Raw genomic sequence first — 21,546 nt, forward strand, 5'->3', positions numbered from 1 at the left:
AACAAGGCAGCGGAACTGTAATAGCCAGTGTAGCCCTGCTAAGAAGGGCTATAAGGCTATTAGAACATTCTGCCACTAGAGGGGCTCCGAGAGGCTTTTGTAAAACATTGGAATGTTGCTCTGCGGGCCTTCACCAGCCCATAGAAGGAGGAGGCACTCCATTTTCTTCAGTGGAGCTCCCAACATTCCAATGTTCTAATAAGTGTTAGCCCTATATGCCAAATCATAGGTGCTATCAAAAATGTGTATAAATATTAATATGAACTATTCCAAATTTAAATCCATCATGGAACTGAGTGCCTGCTGAGGGTCCGAGCGCACTACTGGTCTATCTTAAAAATACATGCAAGTCTTGTTCACTGTTCAAAACCTTAAGGCTCTTCACTGTCAATAGCTAATATATATCTGGATTCAAACTGCCTCAAATGAGTTTCTCTATCTCCTCCTCTCTTGTTTTTAGAAATTTGCAGTAGACAGCTGTATTTTATATTGGTAATATTGCTGTTGTGCGTTTTCTCAAAGTGACGGGCACCCAGATAGGTTCTATCTTTGTTTGTGATGGCCCTGAAATGTTGCAATATACATTTATGCAAAGGTAGCGTGGTACTACATATATACTTTTGAGCATAGGCATTTCAGCATATAAAACTACAAAACCACTCTTGCATGTAATTCTCCCTTTCACCTTAAGTCTTTTGTTGAGTGAAATAATGTAGCAACCTGGGTTAGATTCTCTTCATATTGAAAGGGTTTGCCGCTGGTGTATTTAATGAAGACCTCCTTGCTTTTTTTTCTCATTAGCCTCTTTAATGGAAAGAAAAAACAATGTTGTTCTTCCACTTGCACATGTTAATGGGCAATCGGAACCTGAAGTCATGTGTTGTTTAACAGATCGGGTAGCAAGGCTAGGGAAACAAACGGAGACCATAATTCTGTATGACCCTTGGGCATGATCTCCGTGTACCCTATTTTCTTTTTTTGTCTTTCTCAACCCTCTCACTATCCAACAGAGAGACTAGACAACAAGAACCTAATCCCAAAACCTGCTGAGGCTGAGAAGGCTTAATCATAGGACCATTAAACCACTACTGTTGGTAAAAACATCACACCATTCAAAAAGTGGGAGCCAAAAGTTGACATTTCTAGAGCTTTTACTATCTAAAGAGGTTATATGTTTACTGGAACACAACCATTTGTCAAGGGTAGGGCAACCACCCACAACTTACATATCTCCCTCCATGCCAGTAATACAGCATAAAAGATAAACCTCGCCTGATTTTTAGTATTTATAACTTCTGGTTCTATCAGCTCAAAGATAATAATCACAACGCTTACCTTAACATTAAGCTCCAACATTTCAGACAGTGCCCTACACACTTCACTCCAGAAAGATTGCAATTCTGGGCATTTAACAAACATCTGGACATCATCCTCTCTCATATTACCAAACTTTGGACAGGGGACATCCCCCCTCTGCCAAACATTGACAGTTTCAGAGGAGACCAATACGCTCTGTGAATAGAAAAGAGATTATTTCTCCTCAGGATTGCAGGCTTAACTATTTTAAATAGCATAGACGTAGATACTTGCCAGTTATTTCCCAGCGATGATTTTGGCAAGTATTTTCCCTGTAACTCTGAAGGAAGCATAAAATCTCCATCCTCAATTTCAACCATTAACCAGTAGATAGTCGCCAAGTCCTTCTTATGGTTTGACTCTTGTTTTAGTCAAGTTTCCAAGTCATTATGATCACCTATCTTTGTTTATGGATCTTGAAACCCACTTTGCATTTGAAGGTATTTAAATCTAGATAGGCCAAAATGTGCTTGTTGATAACATTCTACCCAGGAAATAAGCTTGCCATCTACAGTTAACTGTTCCCAACGTATGAGGTCCCATCTAGCAATGGTTTCGCGAGAGCATCTTTTGTCCACTCTGGAGATTCGGGTCCATCCCAAATGGGGGCCAATAAACTGCAGCATGGAATTTTTAAGATTTTTCTAACCTTGTTCCATGTCTCTGCAAGCCCCCTCAGAATCTTTAGCCTGACCTTTTTTAAACATTTTGGGTCAGCATATTTGAAGAGAAAACCTTCATTGCCTCCTGGTTCCATACTTGAAATTGTCAACCACAAGCCCCCTGTCATGGTTCAACTGGGTATATTGAAAAGGCACTTCCCATTTTTTAAAAGAAACGCCCAAGAATAGAAAAGTAAGTACGGCAGGGCTAAGCCTCCTTTCTCAACCCTCCTTCTCAGCTTTATCCAAGCTATCCTTGGTCCTTTACTTGCCCAGATAAAAGAACAGAGCTCACTTTGTAACTTCTTTATCCATTCCTTATTGAAAGGCAAGGAGAGGGAGTCAAATAAAAAATTGAGATTAGGGAGGATTACCGTTTTAACTAAGTTACTCTGTCCAAAAAGTGATAGCTGGAGATGGGAACAGGTTTTCAGAAGTTTTGTAATCTCTTTCCGAGCTTTATCAAAATTAAGTTTTGTTATTTTATTAACATCATGAGCTATCATGACTTCCAAGTATCAGATTACGTCTTTCACGGTTGTCCCTTCAATGTTTCAGGTTATGATTTTGGTCTTATCACTATTGATCTCGTAACCCGAAACCTTTCCGAAATCTGTCGTTATAGCCATTAGACGGACCAAAGTTTTCTGTAACTTTGTGGTGTAAATCAAAATATCATTGTATAGAGCCCAAGTTTGTTTTCCAATCTAAAAAATTAAAGGGTAAAATGTTGGGGTCCTCTCTGATTTTCCTTGCTGATGGCTCTATGCAGAGTTTAAAAAGCAAGGGTGACAGAGGTCATCCCTGTCTTGTCCCTCTAGATAAGATCACAGGCTTAGTTAGAGAGCCGTTAATTAACACTCTAGCTTCTGGGGCTCGATAGAAACCAGCCAATGCATTACAGATATTTGTGCCTAGATTCAAAGAGGCTGCAACTGCTTTCAGATAGACCCAGTTCACTCGGTCAAAGGCCTTGGTGGCATCTAAGGCAAGCACGGCCAATGGAAGGCTATTAGAGGTCATCAAGTCTATTGTGCCAACAAGTGTAAAGGTCAGAGCCTTCAGGGGTCTTCCCCGAATAAACCCTTTCAGGTCCTCATTTATCAGCTCAACCATTAGGCCATTCAACCTGTCTGCCAAGATCTTTGCGTATAACTTATAATCACTATTTAATAAGGAAATTGGCCGATAGACGTGACATTTATTAGGGCCCTTACCGGGCTTAAAAATTAGAGAGATTGTAGCTTCCTTCCATGAGGCTGGGAAATCAAACCCATTAACAAAAGAATCATTAAAAATGTTGACTAAAATGGGGGATAAAGTGCTTGCCAGAACTTTATAAACCTCTTGGGGAATGCCATCGGGCCCTGGTGCTTTACCATTCTTGAGCTGACTAATTATATTTTCTTCCTCGGAGGTATCTATAACTCTATTTAAATGATCAGATTTTTCTGGTGGCAGCGGGTTTCCTGCATCCTGGCCTTGCCATGTTTTAAAATGATTTTCAGATGGATTGAGCTCCTCTCGATAAAGGTTACTTACGTAATTATGGAACGTTTGCTCAGCCCCGCTACTGTTGCCAATCAGGGTCCCCGTTTGTTCGCAAATCACCTCCTCGATTCTATTTCTTACTTTCTCTTTTTTGGCCTTCCAGGCCAGTAATTTGCTGCAGCCTTCGCTATACTCAAAATGAGCCATCTGGCTGGCCTCCCATCTCTTCCTCACCCTGTCTTGTAGCAAAATTGCTAAACTTGACTTAACCTGTGACACTTCCTGCAACCACACTGTCCTGGCCCCCTCTCCTGACCTTGTATTAGTTAGTTTATCCTCTAGAGAGCAAACCATTTCCTCCAGCATCGCCAGCTCCTTGTAATAACCTCTTCTCTTCTCCGCAGTCAAAGCCCCAAGTCTGCCCCTTGGAAAAGCCTTATCAGCATCCCATATCACTCCAGGGAGAGTGGACCCTCCAGTGTACTCAAAAAATCCTTCTGTCTCTTTTCTGAGTAACTGAATAACTCCCTCATCCTGCAATATCATGCCATCGAGAGTCCATCTAGAATGAGTGCCCACCTTCCTGATCTTCAATTTTAGCATCACTGCCGAATGGTCTCACAGATGAACTCCTACATGATCAATCTGTTGCTCATCATCTTTTAACTTGCAGTCTACGAGGAAGTAGTCTATCCTGGACTGATGTTTCTACTTCTTGTTGTAGTAAGCTAATCCTTTTTGTGACCCAGCTTTTGACGCCATACATCATGCAGGCCCAGTTGTTCCATCATATGTTTTATTAATCCAAGCATTTTAGGATTGACCTGTGCTCTACTGTTTGAAGACTTGTCTAGAGCGGAATTTAACAAAACAGTAAAATCTCCGTCCAGAATAATTGGATCTGAAGAGTTTAAAAGTTAGGCCATCAGTTCACCTAAAGGTTGCACTTCATTATAGTTTGGACTGTAGTAACCGGCCAAAGTGTAGGGTCGAGCTGAGATTTTTACTTTAGCTACTATCATCTTCCAGTTTTATCCGATACAAAGGAGTCTAGATTCACTTGTAGCCCTCGTTCGATTAAAATTGCTACCCTTTTGTCACCACTGATTGAGCTGTACATGCCAAATGGGAGATCCATTTCGTAGACCTAAACAGATCTGGTGCTTCCTTTTCTGTTAGGTGTGTCTCTTGAGAAATTATAATTTGAGCTGGGCATTCTTTAAGATACTGGAGTATTTTCGCCCTCCGTCCCCTAACCCTAAGACCATTTAAATTCCAAGATAAAATTTTAATAATACCATCCTTCCTCTCACCTATCATTGATGTCCACCCAATAAATTATCTGCTTCTGAGACATTAAAAGAGACTTCTGAGGAACTATTTGTTTTCTTTTTTTCCCCACTGCTCCATTCCCTGTGCACCCTCCCTAATTCTGCAAGGCCAAAGTCTTAAGCAAGCAACTCTGGGGAGAAAAAAACATAGCTAGGTGAACTAGATTTTTTATATAGTGTATTTCATATGATTTTTTTCCCTCTATCTTTATTTTATAAACTGCTGTTTGTATTCAATTGTTTTTAATTTTCTCTGAGTTTTACACGTTTTCTTTTTCCTTATTTCCTTCCTTCACTCTCCCTGTCCCTGTGCATCCCATCTTACTTGCCTATTTATCTTCAGTACATTTTAAGTAAGCAAGTTGGGTAGGGTAGGGTGGAAATTACAAACCCCTTGCTTGAAGGTCATTTATGAATTCATCCACCTTTTTGCAGGAATGAAAAATGTACACTTTGTTATCGAGCATAACTTTAAAAACAGTCTGAGAATAGAAGCTGGACCACTGCTCCTAAACTTTTGAGTTGTTCCATCCTCTTCCCTAACTCCCATTGCCTATTTGCAGTAGCACTTGAAACATCTGATCTAAAACCATATTTGGCCCCGTCAACCTCTATTTTTTCAGACTGAGAGCTTTTGATAATATCTTTTCTTTTAAGGAAAAGGTTAGAAAGTTAATCAAGATCTTCCTTGCTTTGTCCTGTTCATATTCAGCCTGTACGGATCCCTATTTACACGTTGAATATCTCTCTGTATTTCCTCTTCGGATTCTTCAACCTGTAACTCTTTATTTATCAATCGTACTACAAAGATTTTTATAGGATCTCCTTCCCTCTCTTCTGGCACTTTCACAATTTTTAAGTTATTCCTTCTCTGGAAGTTTTCCAACTTTTCAACTCTGTCGAGATACTCTCTTTCTGCAGATTTTAATTTTGTCTTTTTCTCTAGAGTATCGCAGGCCTGCCTTATTTCCTTCTGATTCCCTTCCGAAGTTTCAAACCTAGTTTTAATCTCCGCCGTCAGAACCCTTAACAGCATGCCTAAAGCAGGATCCTCGCTCTCTAACTGCACTGGACTTTGCCTTGAAATTGCTGGCATTGGCATAGGCTTCTCCTGTGTCTTCTCAACCAGAGGCTGATTACTCATACATTCCTCCGTGGCTGGCATAGCAAGCACTTGATACCTATTTAGGAATGCATCTTTATTCCAGTGTATTACATCCTCTGAAGCTAATACTGCAGGAGTGTTGGCCTGCTCTATGCTCAACTCCTTCCCTGTAGTATTCACTGCCTCCATCCTTCTATCCGCCAATGTTATTATTTGGGGCAGAACTTTAAAATATGCTTTTAAAGATGGATTCACCTTTGTCCTCTGACCTGCAGTTTGCTTCCGTACCGGTTTTTTACCACTTACCTTATTTTTTTATTTCTGGCTAAGTCATCGTCTTCCTCCACTTTAGAACCTTGTAAGTTTATAGCAGAGCTTGTTTCACCCCTTTGCCCTTCTCCCTTACCTTGCCTTAGCTTCCTTAGAGGGTAGCGTGGGGGCAACTCTCCTTGTACTGTTGTCTTATTACCTTGGTTAACTTTTATTTGAAAATGTTGCCCCTTACCACTAGTGCCCGATGAATACAGATTTACCACTAGCTCCTGCTCCTGGAAAAGCCGGCCACTTTGGATCTCTGCCAATTTCTCCCCACTCGCATCTGGCTGTATTCCCCAACGGTGGCCTCTCTCACTCGCACACCCAAGCCTGCTACTACCGCGTCCACCTCTCCCCCGGAAGGAGATCCTGGCCGCCGCGCCTCTTGCCCTGCGGAGCTCCAGGGCCGCCCTTTGACACGGCCGCTCCGTTGTTACCTCTGCTACCGCACACGGATTTCTCACTCCACTTCCTGCACACCAGTCACCGTCGCTCTACTCGACTCTACCACTCTGTACCACACGTACGTTTTTACTTTATGATGTAAAGATTGCTTAATCATTCCAGCTTTAAGGTCTCCTCAAATTTAAAACGAATTCATTCAAATGGTCATCAAATATTTCCACGCCGCTCTGAGGGTGCTCCCACGACCGGCTACACGCTGGCCGCCATGTTCTTCCTCCCCATCAGAGACTTCCTTGCTTGTCAAACATGTATGTTGTGGTATAGTTGTTTTAAAATCACTTCTTACTTTCTAGCTGGTCTCGAATCAATCTTGCTCTTGTAAAACAGATTTGAGGGTGACTAGGTATATCCTGTCCTATTGCTGAGTGATGTTTGATCATATGCCATACTTGTGTGTTATTTCTGTCTGTCTTTTATGTTTGCACACGGAAATGAATTGTAAAATATTCATAAAATCCAATATGGTACAAGAGAGTGCTGAGTCCTTGTGTGGAGTGGAGTCTGGTTGCTTAGTGGATTAATGTGTCCACTGAAGGGGCCGGTGTTTGACCTCATGGCCACTAGTTCACTCCTTTTGAGGTTGATAAAATAAGTGCCATTGAGTTGGGTAACAATAAACATCTGTTATTCAATACCAAGAGTCCCTTGTGGGTGAACGTGCACTTTATAAATACACTTTATGTCATACCGCACACCAGACTGCGCAGACAAGTGTATCTGCAGGAGTGATCTGTGCCAGGTGGCTGATGGATTGACACCCAGTAAATCTGCTGACCCCAGCAGACCCAGAAAGCACAAGATGCTGCACTCTACTTCATATTGAGGTCAGGCAAAACCAAAATGGCACCCAGGACCAGAGAATTCTCCAAACACATTCAGTTTCAACATGTTTCATCCGACCTATCAATGACCAGATGGCTTGACGCCAACTTAATGGGCCCGATGCAGAAAGATAAACTTACACTTTTGTGTAAGTTGACTGCTTTTCGGTATTCACAAAGGTAAACTTAGAAAAAAAGTCTAACTTTACTAACAGTAACTTACATTTGTGAATTCCGAAAACTAGTAAAATTAGACTTTTGATCTAATTTAGACTTTGTGAATACCGAAAAGTATTAAACTTGCATAAAAGTGTAAGTTTACCTTTGTGAATGTGGCACAATATAAATCAAAATGCAATACCTGAGGATGCAGACATTTCTAGGAGCTCACAGATGGGATAGCTGCACCGAGAAACGACGCTCTATTTCCTTATTTTTAGAGGCTCCTGCTGTGACTTTCACTGGAAATACCCACTTTGACGTGAATTCTGTTTTTACCGCATGCCTGTCCTTCGCTCTCCAGGTCCTGCACTATGTGAAAAAGAATCGGTTCCGGGTAAACGGTGAGGAGATATTTTTCGACAAGAACGGTGACGCGCCAGGGGCCTATGACATCCTCAACGCACAGATATTCCAGGCTGATGACATCCGGCTGGTGAAAGTGGGTCAGTTCGACCCGCGAGCCCCTGCAGGAAATGACGTCATCATCAACATGAGCGCCATCTTGTGGGGACACGGCTCGAACCAGGTACGGCATCGGTATGTGTGCAGAGCAGTCAATTTCAGATATATTGACATTTGCTGCTGAAATGCAGTTTTTTATACACATACCTATCTTCTCTTCCTCCTCTGGACTTTGGTGGTTGAAAAACATCTTGAGGAAACCCTTTCTCTGAGAAACATTCTTTGCGGGCCCAGAGAAGGTAAAACCGAAGTGAGATTTATCAGGCCTCACAAGAGCACCTTGCACTGCCCTGCAAGCCTTGATAAATGTAGAGTAACACAGTGCAACGCTAATGGCTGCGTTGCGTCACTCCGCCCCAGGGAGGCGTTCCATGGATATTGGTGCATTCCCTGATTTACCGTTAGTGGTAGACCCGGGCAAGCACCAAAATGCTACGCCTCCCCAGGCGAGGCACAGCAAGGAGAAATATTTGTATTTCTCCTCGTTTTTTACTCTATCAATGTGTGCTGCAGAATGCAGCATATATAGAATTAGGAAAATGCCTCTCAGGGTTGTTTTTGTGGCGGAAGGTGGCCCTTCCTGAACGAAAACAATTCTACTACAACACAGGCACCCCTGCCCCATGGTGGAAGGGGGCCTGCTTTGGCCCTAGGCAGCCAAAAGTACGCCAGCTCCAGGAAAGGACAGGAATGAGTAAATACAGCAGCATATGCCGGCCCTTTCCCACAGGGCAGCAAGGTGGATTGCTGCGTTGCACTGTGTGAAATATTGATACATCTGCCCCCCAGTTCCTTCATTTTTTAAGAGAATCTAATTTAGAAATTGCTGATGCAGCCTACTGAATATATTTCATGTACAAAATATTCCTGTAACTCTGCTTTTCCCCAACGTCTCTCAGAGTTACTTGGTTCTCTTTTATCAGGGTAGACCCCCCCCCCCACACACACACACACACACTTTCATCGATCCAGGATTCTCCAAACCCTATTCTAATGTTGGTCCACATCCATCCACCCCACCCCGTTCCACTTAATCTTTTTTCTTTTCTCATTGAATTTCTCCTTTCCTTTCTCCTTCCTTCTTCCTGCCTGTCCAAGCAAGGCTCACAATAGCCCCTAAGTGTGTATCTTATGCTGAAAATGACAGAAATGGCAGAGTGTTTTGTGCGCATTGTTTCAACACCCCCCTTGGCCTGGTCGGTGTTCTTCAAAGCTGCGGTAGAAACAAAGACACATGAGAGTTGTTGCAAGAGTCTCCCGCCTCCTGTGTGAACCTCTTCTCTCCAGTGTCCAACAGAAGGTGAAGAAACTCTCTGCTTGACCACACCTGCTCGCCATATCCCCGATTACGCTTACTCATGTCAGATTACTTCCCTTCCAAGTTGGAGTAAATTTCCAACTTTGTTGATATTTAAAGCATATTCCAGGAGTAATTGTTCGATTTTGTGAGTGCCCCAGATTCCTACTTTTACACTTGACATCTCCAAACACAGATCTGTACACAAACACATTTCCTGCCAGGCATGTCCATGTGCAATTGTGTGCCTACAAATATGTTTCCATGAGCAAAGCTGGCAATAGTTCACAACGTCTTCGAAAAACAAAATTGCAAATGTAGCCATTAGAATACATCAGGTCATCTTAAAATCGTCCTCCTTGGAGTTCAAACGCATATGCAAATTGGATGATGGTCTGGTGGCTTAGTGGACCAGTGAGCCCACTGTAGGGGACAGTGCTCAAACTGATGGTCACAGTTTTTGAATCTCAATTGGTCCACTCAGCCTTTCATCCTTCTGAGGTTTATCAAATAAGTGCTACTGAGTTGGGTAATAATAAACATCTGTTATTCAGGCCAATATACCCTTCTGGGTGAACATCCACTTTACAGCATATGCATGCTAAGTGGTAATTGGAATGCATAGTGTTCAAAATAAGCAAAAGACAAATGGATAGTGAAGCGAAGAAAGGATGGGATTAGAAGGAGGAAGTCCTGCACCAGGTGGAATGGAGAGATCAGTCAATCAATCATGAGATTTTTAGCGTCCACTACTCACCTTAGCCTCCTGAAGGTTAGTAGTCCTGGGTCTGCAGTAGGTGGATGGGGAGGGTGTTCCAGGTTTTGGCGGCGAGGTAGGAGAACGATCTTCCATCGGAGGTCGCTCTTTGGATATGGGGGACGGTAGCGAGGGCGAGGTCGGGGTGTAGAAGGCGAGTCATCTGTTGAGGTATGCTGGTCCGTTGTCGTGGAGTGCCTTGTGTGCGTGGGTGAGGAGCTTGAAGGTGATCCTCTTGTTGACGGGCATCCAGTGCAGGTCTCTCAGGTGGGGTGTGATGTGGATGTGTCGGGGGATGTCGAGGATCAGGCGGGCAGAGGCGTTCTAAATGCGTTGCAGTCATTTCAGCCATATGGCCAGGGCTCACGCGTAGAGGGCGTTTCCGTAGTCCAGCCTGCTGCTAACCAGGGCCTGGGTGACCATTCTCCTTGTGTCAGTGGGGATCCACTTGTAGATTTTGCAGAGCATGCAGAGGGTGTTGAAGCAGGAGGATGAGACGGCGTTGACTTGCTTCGTCATGGAGAGCGTTGGCTCAAGGATGAATCCCAGGTTGCGTGCATGGTCGGTGGGTGGCGGTGCTGCTCCCAGGGCGGTCGGCCACCAGGAGTCATCCCAGGCTGAGGGGGTGGGGCCGAGGATGAGGACCTCCGTCTTGTCCGAGTTCAGCTTCAGACAGCTGTTCTTCACCCATTTGGCGAATGCTTTCATTTCTTTCTGGAAGTTGGTTTTGGCATTGAGGGGGTCCTTGGTGAGGGAGAGGATCAGCTGTGTGTCATCAGCGTAGGAGATGATGTTGAGGTTGTGCAGTCTGGCGACGTGGGCGAGCGGGGCCATCTAGATGTTGAAAAATGTCGGAGTGATGATCCTTGGGTTACGCTGCAGATGATCTTAGAGGCTTCGGAATGGAAGGGGGGGAGGCGGACGCTCTAGGTTCTGCCGGAGAGGAAGGAGGTGCTCCATTCCAGCACCTTGTCTCGGATCCCTGCGTCCAGGAGTTGTGCACATAGGGTGAGGTGGCAGACAGTGTCGAAGGCAGCTGAAAGGTCCAGGAGGATGAGGGCTGCGGTTTTGCAGTTGTCCAGCAGGGCCCTGATGTCATCGGTGGTGGCAATGAGGGCAGTTTCGTTACTGTGGTTTCTGCGGAACACAGACTGGGACGGGTCTAGGATGCTGTTCTCCTTGAGGTAGCAGTTCAGCTGTTTGTTGACGATTTTCTCGATGACCTTTGCCGGGAACGGGAGCAGTGAGATGGGCCGGATGTTCTTGAGGTCCCTCTGATCTGCCTTGGGTTTCTTGAGCAAGGTGTTGATTTCGGCGTGGTTCCAGCTCGCCGGGAAGGTCTCATCTCTCGAAGGAGATGTTTATGACCTTGCAAAGATGGGGTGCGATGGTGGCACTGGCTTTGTTGAAGATGTGATGTGGGCACGGGTCTGACAGGGAGCCGGAGTGGATGGTGTTTCTGATTTATTTGATGCTGTTGTCATCGTTGATGTTAGTCCAGGTGTGCAGGGGGGCGCTGTCGGTGGTGGCTGTGGGGTGTGCGGTGTCATTGGCTGTTGAGGTGGTCAGGTTGTCGAAGCAGGCGTGGATGTCTGCAATCTTGCAATGGAAGAAGGTGGCAGAGGAGTTGCACAGGTCTTGCGATGGTGGGATGTCATTGGTGTTGGAGCTGGGGTTAGAGAGTCCTTCAGGATGTTGAAGAGCACTTTGCTGTTGTGTGCGTTGTTGTCGAGGCGGTCCTTTTAGGAGATCCTTTTGGTGGCTCGGATGCGGTGATGGTGTTGGCGCATGGCATTCTTGTGAGCTGCATGGTTCTCCGGTGTCTGTTCACTGTGTCATTTCTTCTCTAGTTATCGGAACATTTGTTTGGAGGTCTGGAGGTCCACGGAGAACCAGTTGGCATTCTTGTTGGTGCGTCTGTTGGAGGGCTTCTTGTTTGGGGTGAGAGTGTTGGCGCAGTCATTGATCCAGCACCTGAGGTTGCTGGTGGCGGCATCGGGGTCGGCTGAGTTGGCCGGTGGGCTTCGGGCGTGGGCGTTGGTTAGCTTGTCTTCAGTGATTTTGCTCCAGCTGCGTCAGGGGATCTGTTGGGTGTGGTGTTGTGTGCTGGGTTTCCAGAAGGTGAAGTGCATGCAGCGATGGTCGGACAAGTGGTGTGGCTGAAGGAGACGTGGGAGCTTGCAGAGAAGATGGGGTCAAGTGTGTGGCCGGAGGAGTGGGTGGGCGTTGTGACAAGCTATCTGAGTCCAAAGTTGGTGAGGTTGTCGATCAGGGTGGTGGAGTTGATGTCGTTGTTGTTCTCAAGGTGGAAGTTCAGGTCACCGAGGAGGATGTAGTCCATGGAGGTGAGAGCATGCATGTTGGCAAAGTCGGCGATGGAGTCGATGAACTGAGGCCGGGGTCCGGGGGGGGACTGTAGATCAGGGTTCCTCTGAGGGTGGTGTTGGGATCAGTGTAAATCTGGAAGTGCAGGTGTTCGGCGGTGCTGAGGGTGTCGTCGGAGTTGATCGAGACCTTTAGGGGGGACTTGTGGATGATGGCGATTCCACCTCCTACTCCGTTGGTGCCGTCTCTCGGGGTGATCTTGTAGCCGTACGGGATGGCAATGGCGATGTCGGGCACCGGGGCGTCTTTCATCCAGGTCTCTGTCAGGAAGGTGGCGTCCGGGGTTACGAATGTATCCAGCCGATCCCAGAGTTCGACGGCGTGTTTGCGTGCGAAGCAGGTGTTCAGTAGTATGCATCTGAGGTGGTTGTGTCCTGTCATGGTGGGCGGGTTGGGGGCTTGGGGGCTGGTAAAGCTGCAGCTCTGGCAGGAGAAGGGTCATTTAGTGTGCTTTGGGGCAGCCAGGAAGCAGGTGTGCAGCCGTCTGTCATTGAGTGCGTGGAGGGTGCTGGTGCCGTAGCGGCGTCGGGGGTCATGGCGTTTGCAGGGGCCAGGGCGTCTGGTCCTGGGTGCGGTCCAGACGCGGGCGGGCGTTGCGGCCTCCATATGAGGGGAGGTTGGAGGGAGGAGCAGCTGGGAGACGGGAGCGGGGTGACCAATGGGCGAGTAGGGGGGCATTCCACAGGGGACGCAGCGGCGGGAAAAACGAAGGGTGGAGCTGGCGGGGGATACAGAACGCAAAACAAGGGCACAATAATAGGGCAAAAGTTTTAAAAAAAGGAAGTCAAAAGGTGAAATACAGCAAAACAGTGCAAGGGCAGGCAGCACAGACACTGCAGAGCTAGCAAGGAAAAAGGGGCAGAGCGAGAGCAAGAGCTAACGGTCTAGGGCAGCCTCGAATGTACAGCAAGTGGCAGCAGGGTCAGTGACACACAGGTGGCGCTGTGCGGCATGGGGGAGCGACTTGCCTGAGGACAGGGTCAAAGATCACACCTCCACCAATGCGTCCAGCAACAGTAAAACTGAAAGTCTTCTGAATAGGCTTCATGTTTGAGCACTAAATTCCTACAGTGGAAGAGACTTCTCTGAGGTGGCCAATCTGCTTAGGCTTCTTATGCATACTTAAGGTGATCTGTCAGATGTGAATAACCCAAATATCCCTTTGTTGGTCATTGGAAGTTCACAAATGACAAATATCCCTATCTCCTCTGCAAGGTTCTGTATAGATTGTTTCTGGGGAAGTTAAGTTGCAAGAGTCTGTTTATTGATTGTTGTTCCAAAACTAAACCAAATCCTTGTTAGAGGTCCAGCAAAGACCCCATCCACGGCCTGCAGTATGCAGCGGTATTGATGCTGAAGCCTTTAGAAATATGAACGGTCAGCCTTTGCTCTTTGTCTGCATCTCTGTTTAGTTCCAAAGTCTCTGCTTTTCCAACACAATGAAATTCCTCATTCAGGTGTCTCTTTGGAACATTGAATATTAATGATCCAGGTGTAATCCTTGATCTCACCCTTGAAACCATGAATGGCGAACGAACACTGTCTCAGGACTAGACTGAGGGATTAAGGTGCTCGTGAGACTGACACCTTCTCGTTTCACCAGACAGGAGAAAGCAAATAAAGCAGGATAATTCTGGTGGGAGATCGGATTACAATATTCATTTCCAGTCAAGGACCTTCTCATGATGTTATGTCACTGCTCTACACCACAACTAACATGAAGATTGAGTAATAATGTCAGAACAACGTCACATCATCATGTGCATCATTGATCACGTGATCAAGAGGTGTGGCGCCGCGGCTAGGGCAGCTAGGGCAGCTAGGGCGACTGACTCAGGAGATCACGGTTCGATCCCAGCACCGGCGGCAGATTAGCCCAGCACCATGTGACTCTGGGCAATAGCTTGCTTAATCTTCCCGACGGCCCCCAGCGCCTAGAGTTCCTTACGGGTGATTGTGTGCTTTACAAATGTGGGTTATTATTATTATTATCCACTATAACCACCAGGGTGAAGAGCGCCAGGGTGACAGGCAAGTCCAGAGGTCAGGGTTTGCACGTAGAGGGGGTGAGCTGTACGAGTAACAGAGAATACATGGAACCAGATACGGCTGCTGATCTTTCTGTGACAATTTTCTGCCTCTCCTGTTTGCCTTCCCTCTGTGTCTCTGTTCACGCCAGTTGTATGACAGATCCACGCATGCCTTTCCCCTTCATGTCTTTACAAAGTGGGCTTTTCATCAAATGTCTTGTTACCATGTGTTCCTTTAGCACACAAGTTATTACAACAATGTACCTTAGGGATCGCTGGACTTTCGAATATTATCATTTACTATTCCAGCTCCAGTCTGTGTAACAGTAAAGAAGGTGTTGGACTTTAAATCCAACACCAGTCCAAACAACACATTCCCAATAGCAAGTTGATGTAATGACAAGCGTGCTAAAGGAATGCGTGGTAACCGCACGGTCGACGCAGTACCCGCACTGTAAAAGCACTACGTGGTTTAGGCTGTGTGGTAAAGGTTGTTTCCTCGCTTTGTCTGGGACCATTTCCACTGACGCTGTCTTGGCTCCTGCTGCACCTCTCACTATGTCTTTGATTCTTTACATCAATGCTTTTTTTGTCTTTCCTACGGGTTTCACTCTCTGTGATCTTTACTTTCAATTCCTTGTCAGTCGTGCCTTTGGGTCTCATTCTCATCGGCCTTCACTACCATTCCACCAGATCCAACTCTTGTCTGTAACCTTTAATTTAAAGCTTTAAATTTCTCCTGCAGATCCCCCGCTCTGTCTGCAGTGAGAGTTGTCCGCCTGGGTACAGAAAGGCTGCCAGAGAGGGAGAGCCTATGTGCTGCTTCGACTGTGTCCCCTGCTCCCAGGGAGAAATCAGTAATGATACTGGTAAGTGCTACGAGTCAGGTGTCGAGGAACTATGGAACTCAAAGATGGCGAGTCAATTTTTGTTAGAAGTGTTGTCTCCAATCAGACATTGGGTTATTCATTGGGAAGGCTGTGAGTCCTACCTATGTATAATAAGTCCTGAAATCTTATCATGTAAAACACACAGGGGCATATTCACAGGCCCCTATCACCACCACAATGTCACTTCCAGTGAATTTGTGGTGGTGATAGGGGCCTCTCCTTATTCACAAGGCAGTTAAACCACTTAAGCTGGGCTTATCGTGAAAGGGGCGTGCAGTGGGTGTTGTGGTGGGCGTTCCACCTCGACACCCATTGATATTTAAGCTGCCCCCATTCACAAGAGCAGCGTAAATAGGAGCTAATCCCAAACTTAAGACCAGGAAAACCCAGGTTTTAAGTTGGCAATACGAGGAGAAATAATATATTTCTCCTCGTGTTTGCATTTTCCATGTGTGCTGCCTTGTGCAGCACACATAGAAAAGGCAAATCGCCATGGTTTGTTTATGTACAGGAAGGTATCCCTTCCTGCACATAAAACCTTTTTTTTAAAATGCAGTTTCGTAAGTTACACACTGGCATTTTAGGTTTGTTTATGTGCAGAAAGGGACACCTTTCTGTACATAACTAAACCTTCCTGCTTGCAGACACTCTTGCACTCTGGTGCAAGGGTGCCTGCTTTGGCACTAAGTTGTGAAATTTAGCGCCATCGCAGGGGGCAAAGCAAGGCTGCACTATGTCCTTGTGAATATGGTGCAGTCTTGCTTTTCTGAAGTAGCGGAGAGAGGCATTAGGCCAAGAAGGCTAACTCCTCTCCCTGCCACCTCCTTGTGAAAATCCCCCACAGTTTCAATAATGTTATTCTAACCGTACCCCTAGGAGCAATGGCTAAGAGAAGCCATCTTTAACTTAGAATAATGTATCAATTATTTAACAGTGACAAAACAGTCATAAAGTCAAAACACAACACCAGTAAAATCCCACAACTATTTCTAAAAATGAAAAAGTAATTGGAAAAATGACTCTTAATGACTAAAATGTAATAGGGGGGATATGACTTTTTAAAATGTACTGAAAATAATATCCAGAAAAATTAAAGCATCCACCGGAAACCACTGTGGCTGTAGACTGGGACCTAGGTGTAATATCAGGCTGACCACAAAGACGTGCAGGTCAGGTATACCAAGTAGGCTCCCAAGTTGAACCTTTTATCTTCTGATTTAGTCTTTTGTATAGATGATGAAATATGCCAACAGGGCAAGCTTAAAAGATCTATCCAAGGGAGTCCCTTCAAATCCAGATAACCACTGAAGAAAATCACACTGAAACCATTTGTTTTGGAGGGAAATGCTCGGAGAGGAAAAATTTACCTTTCATGGCAGATGAAGTCCCCTCATTGGGTAGATACTGTTTTCACCTTGACCCGGTCAAAACTTCAATCTTTGGCTCATTTAGAGTTAGGCAGGAGGGTACTTCCTTGCAATGTTGATGGTGTACCCTCTCCACCAGTCTCTCAGTCTGCGTGTCCAGTTTACAGGTGAGCATACCACCAGGTTTATGCCAAAGAAATGTACTCCATAGGTATAAACATTCCTCTAATGAGGGAGTAGAGGCCATCAGAAGTAAGCTATGCAACCGTCCATCCTATTTGGGAGATCAGATGGCTTATGTTTACTGCCCATCACCACAAGGTATATCATAGTGGTGAGAACCACACTGAGATCGCCGTATATCCTAACAGTGAGGGAGAGTGAAAAACTGAAACCTGATTCCTACACCATCTTAAAAAGCACCAGTGGTATGGGGGTCATTAGTTTGATTTGTTTTCAAAAGAAAACTCCAGCTTTGAGAGTTTGTTTTGGAAAATAAAAACTTTGGAAAAGTTTGATGGCCGTCTATCATGTTTAATGGAGCAACCCTTCAAACGTTTCCTACAGTGACAGGAACTACAATTGCAGCAGTTCCTGTCAATTTATAAAGATGCATGTAGGGCTGGCAAAGATTTTGGTTGGTAGAGTAAAGCTAGCTGCCTTTACTCCATCGGTATCAGAAACCTTTTCAGAGGGCCACGTGGCAAGCAGGAATTACTAGGCCCACTGTGGTGGTTGAGGCCTTTTACTTCTGATGTGCTGGGGCCAGTCTACAATGGACTCTGAGCAACTGGGTCAAGTACCCCTTCAACACTTTGGGCCCATTAGAATGGCGGGCGGATCGCCCATGCCAGGCCGGCAGTAGCCACCGCCACCCTGGCGGGGGCGATCCGCCCGCCATCCATGCCGGAATGACACCCGCTGAGGGGTCCTCGGCAGACGGAAAGACCGTCTGGCGCTTTTCTGCCCCGGTCGCCTTGTGACCGGGACGGAAAAGGGTGTATATGGTGGCGTTGTCTATCAGACACCGCCAGCCATATTATGATGGGCAATTTTCAATGCCTTTCCCTGGTGGCAATGCCACCACGGAAAGGCATGCCGAGTCTGCCTTGGGGGCCCGTTGCAGGCCCTCAAGGACTCCGGGGGGTTGCGCGGTGCCTGCCATGTTGTGCATGGAAGTGCATGGCATGCTTCCCTAACATTGTGGCGGACGGTGCTGTTTGCACCGCCCGCCACAATGTTATGGATGCAGGATGCGCCCGCCACTGTGGCAAACGCATCCTAATAGCAGCCACGGGACCCCCGCCCTTATGGCAGGCGGTCCGTTCACACAACGGGATGGCAGGCGGACGACAAAGTCCGCCTGTCATCCTAATGGATCCCTCTACTCTCAGTGGTAGCGTGGGTCAGACAGACCAATGCTTCTCAGGGAGGAGGTGGATATAAGGTGAGTATAGACTCATCCAGCAACCCCAATAAAGGATTGTACAGTCAAGTACTTGCTTTTATGTAACTATTACAAAGTAAAGTACAACACACCACAAATAATAAATAGACCTTCGTGAGGCAAGCCCACTACCTAAATCATCATCTGTAATTTGACCCTCGTCTGTTTTATGTGCATGTGTTTAGCCTGATCAGTGAAAGTGGTAGAGAGAAGCTGGAGTGAAACGCTTCAGTGGGACATGGACCGGGCTGCGCTGCTACGGATATTGTAGTGCAACACAGCACGAGACTAGCTGCTGGATCTCCATTCAGCATGGCTTTGGTCTTGCCTTCACCAAGGCTCATCCAGTTTCACTACCTCAAGTGTCTCTAGATGAGGCGCTAGATTTACCAACATGATCCCTGGTGTTCTTCTCCGTCTTGGAGATGAAGACAGTCGCAGCGTTAATCACTTGAATCAAGCTGCAAAGTAACCGGTGGTGTTGAGGATGAAAGAGAGGGATTGGTGGCTGAACAAAGGCCACCTAGTGTGTGTATGTTCATTATACAACAGAAAGAGGCCATCAGTGGCTGGTGTCACTGACCTGGTCAACTAATCTGTGGTTGATTGTCAGAATATTAAGTTAAAAAATATTGACCTACAAAAATAATACCTGCTGGCTATTGATTACCTCTAAGTCGTCAAGTAAAACATATATAGGGATGAATGAATGTACCATTTTGAACTCTGCTTCCACGTACGTATATCATCAAGGTACATAGATGTGAATTTAATAGTTCAACTATATTTACCATTATATATGTTTTTAGGATATTTTACAGTGCAACATTCACCATTGCCTGTTTTACACTGGTGTTTATTGAGTAATAAGTTTTATTTTAACCCCTTCCGTGCTTCGAACGTCCAACGGTCGTCGCGTGCACTACCTCGCTGGTGCTGCGCACGACCGTTGGACGTCCGAAACCCGTTAGCGCGATCGAACGTCCGCACTGGGGCAGAATGTTCGACGCGCTAAACGGGTTAATCTACTTGTTGTTTTCTTTGTTAAATGCCCTCTGCATCCTCTCTCTCTGTGTAGAGATAGAGCAGCATGTTGAGCCTTGTGGCAGATGGGGGCGTGATGCGACCCTCATGTATTAGGCTGCTTACCTACTTCCTGTGATGCTCTCTATTTTGTATATATTTACAGTAGAACCCCCCCCCCCCACCCCAGACCCCCGGTAACTCATTTTCCCTTCCTTGTTGGAAAGGTTCCCTATATATCCCCCCACTGGAAACCTTTTGCAGCTGCACTGCCTAAGCATTTCACCATCTGCTATTGCTGCACTGTTTTTGAGGTGGTGCTGTGCAAGCAGTGAAATGTCCTTAAGTGACTGGTACAAGGCAGGAAGGTTGCATACCATACATACTTCACAAAACAATGTCGCTGTAGTCAAGATTTTGGAGTTGATTGTTTTATAAGTTAATATTAAAACTTTGAATTTCTGGTGATACTGTGATCTTTTAGCAGTTTAGGGATGATTTTGCTGAGCAAGTGACTTTTGCCCTGAGGCGGAAAGGTACTGCTGGTTATCACTGTTGCAAGGACGAATGACATATATAGAAATGTTTTACTCAAGTTGGCCATGTGTGCTTGTGAAGGACAGAGGTGATTTAACAAACCGGACCCAGTTAACAATTACACGCAGTTTATTGTTTAAGTTATGTCGTTACTAAGTCACAAATGTTTTTGTTTTGCTAGACACAACTGACTGTACAAAGTGTCCTGATGACCAGTGGTCCAATGAAAGACGAGATGGGTGCATCCCTAAAGTGATTGAGTTCCTATCTTACGAAGAGCCCCTGGGTTTAACACTCAGCACCTCAGCAACGTTATGTACATTGTTAGCTGTTTCAGTTCTTTGTATCTTCATCAAGTATCGAGAGACGCCCATTGTCAAAGCCAATAACCGTGAGCTCAGCTATATTCTTCTCCTAGCTCTTATGTTTTGCTTCCTCTGCTCCTTCATCTTCATCGGTCGTCCCAGGAAGATCACCTGTATGCTTCGACAGATCATCTTCGGGATTGTGTTTTCTATCAGTGTCTCCTCTGTTCTAGCCAAAACTATCATTGTTGTCATTGCCTTTAAAGCAACTAATCCTAACAGCCCAGCCAGGAAATGGCTGGGATCAAAGACACCATACTCTATAGTTTTCTCTTGTTCTTTACTACAAGTTCTTATCTGCGTGGTTTGGTTAGTGAGATCTTCTCCATTTCCAGAACAAAATTTGAAGTCCTACAATGAAAAGATAATTTTTCAATGTAATGAAGGGGATAATATGTTCTTCTATTGCATGCTGGGGTACATGGGCCTCCTGGCCTTGGTTAGCTTTATTGTGGCCTTTGTCTCAAGGAATCTCCCTGGAAGCTTCAACGAGGCCAAGCTGATCACCTTCAGTATGCTGGTGTTTGTCAGTGTGTGGATCTCCTTCATCCCCGCATACCTGAGCACCCGGGGGAAATACATGGTGGCCGTGGAGGTGTTTGCCATCCTGTGCTCCAGTGCTGGACTGCTGGGGTGTATATTCTTTCCAAAGTGTTATATTATTCTGGTGAGACCTGAAAGAAACACCCGGGACTATCTTGTAGGAAAATCTAAGTCTGTTGGCAAGAAATAATAGAAAATGACAAAATCAAGAAATTTTCTATTTTTTGTGGAGATTTTTGATACCTTGCTGATTAAATATTGCCTTCATCACTTAGGGGGTCATTAGGATGACGGGCGGACTTAGTCCGCCCGCCATCCTATCGGAAATCAGGATCACCCGCCATAACGGCGGGGGTCCTGTGGGGGGTATTAGGATGTGCCCGCCACAGTGGCGGGCACATCCTGCATTTTTATCATTGTGGCGGGCGGTGCTCTTAGCACCGCCCGCCACAATGATAAAAATGCACATTTGCATTTACAGTAACAAAATGGCAGGCACCGCGCGGTGCTTGCCGCTTTGTTCATGTAAATGCTGGAGGGTACCACAGGTACCCCCCGTGTGCACCCCCCACCTATCCTTCACTCCGGGGGTCCGCAGGGGGCCCCCGAAGTGAAGACCGCATGCCGCCACGGAAAGGCATCTGTTTTGGGCAATGCTAATATGGCTGGCGGTGT

At 45.9% G+C, this 21,546-nt stretch overlaps 1 protein-coding gene across 1 annotated transcript in view; it reads left to right on the top strand.

Moving 5' to 3' along the window:
- LOC147693306 (extracellular calcium-sensing receptor-like) overlaps positions 1-21,061 on the top strand; it is a 30,246-nt gene extending 9,185 nt beyond the window's left edge. The window contains exons 2-4 of the mRNA XM_086935917.1: positions 8,070-8,294; positions 15,445-15,568; positions 20,145-21,061. Of these exons, the coding sequence (XP_086792043.1) occupies positions 8,070-8,294; positions 15,445-15,568; positions 20,145-21,061 (1,266 nt within the window). The remainder of the gene's footprint in view (positions 1-8,069; positions 8,295-15,444; positions 15,569-20,144) is intronic.
- Positions 21,062-21,546: the final 485 nt, after the last annotated feature.

The sequence above is a fragment of the Lissotriton vulgaris genome, chromosome 8 (assembly GCF_964263255.1).
Source record: "Lissotriton vulgaris chromosome 8, aLisVul1.2, whole genome shotgun sequence".
Lineage (NCBI taxonomy): Eukaryota > Metazoa > Chordata > Amphibia > Caudata > Salamandridae > Lissotriton > Lissotriton vulgaris.